This window comes from Lagopus muta, chromosome 4 (genome assembly GCF_023343835.1).
Source record: "Lagopus muta isolate bLagMut1 chromosome 4, bLagMut1 primary, whole genome shotgun sequence".
NCBI lineage: Eukaryota > Metazoa > Chordata > Aves > Galliformes > Phasianidae > Lagopus > Lagopus muta.
The window spans coordinates 54,687,793-54,694,129 of NC_064436.1; the positions used below are offsets into that span (position 1 = coordinate 54,687,793).

A 6,337-nucleotide genomic window follows, 5' to 3' on the forward strand; every position below is an offset into this window, starting at 1 on the left:
TATAGTTTAATACATTTTTCCAAAAATGTCATTATCAAATAAAAGTAGTGTTCTTTGTAAAGTGCTCCTCTTTGGAATATTTGTTTCTGAAATCACTGAAATGGGGCAAACTTTTAATTTGTAAAACTTCCCCTATGAAGTACTTCTAATAGTAAACATGAATGTAATTTATACACATAGCTCACTGAGCCTCCAGATATTAATTAAAAACTGCTAAGCTCGAATTCTCCACAAGGTGGCAGACATTGATTAACTTTGATTAGTTACACAGGCAAGTGTTTTGAAAGCTTAGTTTTGAAATACAGAAGCATGAACCATTTTTCTAAGTATCAGCTAAAATGTGCAGTACAATGTACAAACATATAGAATTACAGTGTATGTGAGCCAGAAGGTTAGTATTGGTACCACTGAGCATTCCCATTGTGTTATTTAATTTTGTCCATTATATTAAGAAAAAGAATCTGTTCCATTTATTGTAGGGTATCATGTGTGCCTTCCAGTGCAATATTGAATGGGCATTTTAACATCTGTTGCAATTTTTTTTCCCCATCCGCTATTACTATATGCCATTCTTTCTCTGGAAAATTTTCTAGTAAAATTACCAGCCTCACAGACGTAGCTCTATGTAAACACAAACATACACCTCTTCAGATTTGGACCCTCATCAATAGCTCTGGAGAGAAGTACAAGAACAGGGAGATCATACTTTATGTATTCTCAGATTCTTGTCTGCAGATCAGGATTTCCTGAGTCAATGTGTGATATTTTTGCTCAGCAGCTGTGGAAGAATTTTTCTTCACTCAATTGTCTATTATATTTGTGCTCAAAACAAGCCTCCCCAGATGTAGCAGAGAGCAAGGACTTCTGAGCAGGAGTTTCTTGTTTGTATGGAACCAGTCATTGGTTATTTTCAGTCTTCCTGTTTCTTGAGTGGAAAGAGGCAAAATAACCAATTCAGAATTTGTCTTCGTGCTACTTAGATTCTTCTCACCTGCCTTTTCAGGCTAACAAAGGATATTTTAAAGTGGACAAATTAAAACCCCAGTAGATGTATATGAGAAATGAGAAGAAAACTGTATATCCATATACAAATTATTCTGCTTTGCATTCTTTGTGTTTACAAAAAGTTCACTTTGCAGTTGGTAGGTAGACAGTATGCATACACAATGATCTTCAGTTCCTGGGGGTACCTTTTGAGAAATGGATTTTGTATCCATTAATCATCCTTCCCACTAGCACAGATAAGCTTTGTTTTGTGTTTTGTTCATTGCATGTATGATATTGTTGTTGATGATGACCTCTGTTCTTTGTGTTAGTGCATGCAGCTTTGTCACAGGTCATAAACAATATAAAAAAGATTCCTGAAATCAATTCAGTGTGGGTTTTTTTGGGTAGAGGGTAGAGAGGAGTTCAAGGCTGATTGTAAATAAACACGATCCTTCAGTACAGCAGACTGAACTACAATCTGCAAACAATCCATGTTACTTCACTGCCCCACTAATAATAGCTTGTCTTGTGTAGAACCAAGTTAAACTGGCTGTTTGTTTGAATAGTGGTAGACGTTTGAGGCAGTGATTTAGTAATTTGTAATGATAGATAAGTGGAGTAAGGTCTGCCACAACCATCTGTTTTGTCTGTCTTGCTCCTGTTAACTGTATTGTGACAGTTTATAAACAAGTGACAAAACGTGATCCTTCCTGGCCTGGGCAATTGAGTAATATATTTAGTCTACCTGGACCTCCAAGGAAGACTTTAGTTCATTTTAGACTGTTTTGTTTTATGTTAAGACAAAATAGTTTGTAATGCAATGGGCAAATTCAAGACTGCAGGAATGAATATTTGTTGTTGACAAAACAAACTACCCATGTAACTACCCATGTATATACCACAAAAATAGTTTTCAGTGCATGTTGATCTGAATTTGATCTGAGTTTTGACAGGATTAACAGAAAGTGCTATTCTTAGTGGCATTGATTGGAATGATTGTTTGCAGTTATTGATCTGCCACTAAGTAATTCAAGATGAATTCATGACAATTGGAATTAAAAGTTAAAGCTAGATCCTCTAACACTATATGCCCTCATTCTTACGAAAGCATGCATTTTGCATTAACACTGCCACAGGGAAGCAGGAGATGTATGCTACAACTTCAGTCTTTTTACAACAAAACAAATGACCAGTTCTTGTGGCTGATCTTCAGAAAAGTGTCCATATTAAACAAATTCATCTTAATTCATTTTCAAGAACTATTTCCTCCTAAGTGTATATATTCTTTTGTAGTAATTTATAACTTCTGACTGCCAGCTGTTGCATCTCCCTTCTAACTTTATGTACCTTGAATGCTTAGTGCTTCAGAGGGAAGTTAGAAGTTGGAGTGGATTTACATTGGGAGAGCAAAACTGTGGTAGAAGAGTTTAAAAAAAAAAAAAAAAAAAAAAAAGTGTTGCTGGAGCACAAACACAACTCCTGGAAAGCTCTTTCTCTTTTCCTCTAGGGTTACTGAATACAATATTGCCTTTAAACAATCACTGATATATTAGTTTTACTTTTTAGGTTCTACCTTATTGGTGGAGGAATCCCTGTCATAGTTTGTGGAATAACAGCAGCGGCAAACATCCGAAATTATGGCAGCAGACCTAATGCACCTTAGTAAGTACCGTATAACTGACAGTTCTGTTACAAGCTTTCAGTCGTGCTTTTCTGTATATTCCTTGCGATTTGAATGCTTCAGAAAATGTAATGCAGCCAAGATCATTTCAAGGTACCATTTTGAACCAATGGTAGTATAAGACACTTAGGAAAACGTGTTTGTCTTGACTTTGTGTTCATTTTTTTTTTTCCAGTTGCTGGATGGCTTGGGAACCTAGCTTAGGAGCATTTTATGGACCAGCTAGCTTTATAATTTTCATAAACTGCATGTATTTTCTCAGCATATTCATACAACTAAAACGGCACCCTGAACGTAAATATGAGCTTAAGGAACCAGCTGAGGAACAGCAGCGTCTGGCTACCAATGAACACGGGGAACTGACTCATCAAGATTCCTTGTCAGTGTCATTAGTGTCCACATCTGCATTAGAGAATGAGCACAGCTTTCAAGCACAGCTTATGGGAGTGAGCCTTACTTTGCTTTTGTACATTGCTCTGTGGATTTTTGGAGCTCTGTCCGTTTCCCTGTATTATCCTATGGATCTGATTTTTAGCTGTTTTTTTGGGGCAACTTGTTTAAGCCTCAGCGCCTTCCTTATGGTGCATCACTGTGTTAACAGGGAAGATGTCAGGCATGCATGGATAACAACTTGCTGCCCTGGAAGGAGTACATATTCTGTGCAAGTGAATGTTCAGCCATCCAGTTCCAGTGGAACCAACGGGGAGACCCCAAAGTGCACCAACAGTAGTGCAGAATCTTCATGCACAAATAAAAGTGCATCAAGCCTAAAAAATTCTTCTCAAGGTTGTAAACTAACTAATTTACAAGCTGCGGCAGCTCAGTGCCACTCTACTTCTCTACCATTAAACACAGGGCCTCAGCTTGATAACAGTCTCACTGAACATTCGGTGGATAACGATATCAAAATGCACGTAGCTCCATTAGAGGTACAGTTTCGGACAAATGGGCACCCAAGTCGGCATCACAAGAACAGAAGCAAGGGGCACCGTGCTAGCAGGCTTGCAGTATTGAGGGAATATGCGTACGATGTTCCTACAAGTGTTGAAGGAAGTGTGCAAAATGGTGTACCTAAAAGCCGACCAAGCAACAGTGAAGGACATTCAAGGAGCAGGAGAGCCTATTTGGCGTACCGGGAACGTCAGTACAACCAGTCCCAACAAGATAGCAGTGATGCTTGCAGTACGCTTCCAAAAAGCAGCAGAAATACTGAAAAAACAATAGCTGCCAACAACAAAAAAGATATACTGAGGAAACCGATAGTGGTTGAACTTGAAAACCAGCAAAAATCTTATGGCCTAAATTTAGCCATTCAGAACGGACCTCTTAAAAGCAGTGGACAGGATGGACCCTTGCTCACTGCAGACAGTACTGGTAATATTAGAACTGGGTTATGGAAACATGAGACTACTGTGTAGCGTTATCGTTCAGTGGACAAATCCATATGAACTGTGATTACACATTCCTTAAAGCTATTAAACGCTTCTAAAGACTGTTTACAAATTGTAGGTACTGTATGCAGGGATGGAACAGAGATAATCTGCCAAGCAAAAGATTGTATGCATTATTATCTTTATTCTTCCTACAAGGATGAACTTTTGATATTTTGTGATTTGTGTTTTGGGATTTTTAATTTTTTTTTTCTTTTGAAGCATCAGTCTCCACAGAACTGTAGAATCACCAAACTGTCAGGGTTGGTAGGGACCTCTGGAGATCAGCAAGTCTAGCCTACTGCTATAGCAGGTTCCCTACAGTAGGTTACAAGTAGGTTAGAGGAATAGTTCCTTCCGTGTGAAACTAAGTTATTCCCACGTATCTAGGGAAGCAATATATTTCCACTTCTCTTAGCAGATGGATGTGAAAGATGTCTAATAAAAAAATAATGAATTTGACTAGTGCCTACAGTACAGATAGGGTATTTAGGATGGAAAAGAGTGACAGGGAAAAGGAACGAAAACACCACAGGCTTCAAATATAAAAGATATAAAGCCTTTTAAATTAGGTTCAGAAAACTTTAATAATTGTTACATATGTATTTTTCCAAAGTGATGACTTTTGCATGTACTTTGTATGCAGTAGGAGTCTGATGCATTAAAAAAAAAATCAGTACAGGCACAAAGAGAAACAGAATGGATAAAAGTTTGCAAGTTTCTCTCTTTCTTTTTTTTTTTTTTGCAAGTTTGCTTAACAAACTGACTCTAATTAAATTCTGACACATCCATATCAAACGCTTATAATCCTCATTCTGTCTGTAGTAAAAGAATAGCTGATGAACTAAAAGGGTCAAATTTGCTCCATTAGCAGTAGAAAAGGTTTCTCCAGACTGGGCCAAATTAGCACAGCAATCACTGCTTTGGATAGAGTGCTGATGTCTTCTGTCTCTGTATCCTCTTACCAGTGACTCGATTATTACTGCATTTTTCAGTCTTTGCCTTCCTTCCTCTTTCTTTTGCCTCTCCTGCATTGCAGGAGAGAAGCCTTTTCTTCATCCCTTCTCCAAGAGACACCTTGGGCCTCCTTTTGAAATTCCCCACAAGGCTGAGCATGTTTACAGTTCATCCCATCTAGATTGGAGCCCGGACCCTGAAGTTGACACTGCCAGGGGTGTCTCAGTTGGCCAACCAAGGGCTTCGTGGAGGGTCTCTCTACCCCTCTTTCTGTCTGGTGGCTGAGTGTAACGGGAAGGAGCAAAGGAGGGGCAGGTGAGGCTGCTGATGTCACTGGGGGAGCAGCCAGCTGCATCTTGCTGAGCGATGCAAAACACAGCTTTGTACATTTTTATTTTTGATGTGTAACTCTGAAGATGTGTCCACAATGCATTTCAAATTTGTATTTAAAAGTGTAATAAATGGTATTTTCCCCAGCAGCAGTTTTGCCTTCATTTGTTGGTTTTTTAATGAAATATTATTGCATTTGACATCATCGTGATTTTACTTCATGTCTGAAAAACTGTGACAGTTTCAGTCAAAAGAAATATTTGGTGTTTGAAATAGACAATACAAGTAGTTCAGTTAATTGCATCAATTCTAGAGTTTGTTTGAAACGAAGTTATATTCTATAGATCTTTGGTTTTTAAAAGCAACTTGTACAGTCTTTCACAATAAAGTGTAGTTTGAAAATTAAAATCATGTAGTTGCACTGCAATTCCATTTAAATTAGAATTTATCTACAACATTAGTCAAACTATCTTATTTGAAATGCAATATAATGATTTTTTTCAGTTATGATAATAGTTTACTTAAATTGCTGATTTAGCAATACAAACAGGATCATATTTTGTGTCATCTTAATGCTGTGACAAATGTGAGTTTGTAGGTCATGGTTGGGGGTTTTACTTGTTCCTTTAACTGTTACCCAGTTTTCTGGAATCCTTTGTATTTAATAGCAAAAAAGTGCTTATACATGTCTTTGGGCTGCCTGCATTTGTCTGCTGTCCCCAGTTCAAACTCCTCTCTCATGCATTTTACTGTTCAGCATACTCTGAATACAGGACTGGCTCTGACATTCTCACTACTCAGAGGAGGTGTTTTACAATGCAAGGATCATCCAGGTACATTTAGTTATTGCTTGCAAGCTCTACTGCACCTCCCTACCATTTGGTTTGGTAGCTTGAACTGATCTTGTATACAAACAACTCTTGAAGGACAGTTTTACTAGGATTTGGGTGGA

At 37.9% G+C, this 6,337-nt stretch overlaps 1 protein-coding gene across 1 annotated transcript in view; it reads left to right on the top strand.

The window, feature by feature from the left end:
- The window catches only part of ADGRA3 (adhesion G protein-coupled receptor A3), a 55,713-nt gene extending 49,890 nt beyond the window's left edge, over positions 1–5,823 (top strand). Inside the window, exons 18-19 of the mRNA XM_048941835.1 lie at positions 2,554–2,649; positions 2,844–5,823. Of these exons, the coding sequence (XP_048797792.1) occupies positions 2,554–2,649; positions 2,844–4,086 (1,339 nt within the window). The 3' untranslated portion in view covers positions 4,087–5,823. The remainder of the gene's footprint in view (positions 1–2,553; positions 2,650–2,843) is intronic.
- Positions 5,824–6,337: the final 514 nt, after the last annotated feature.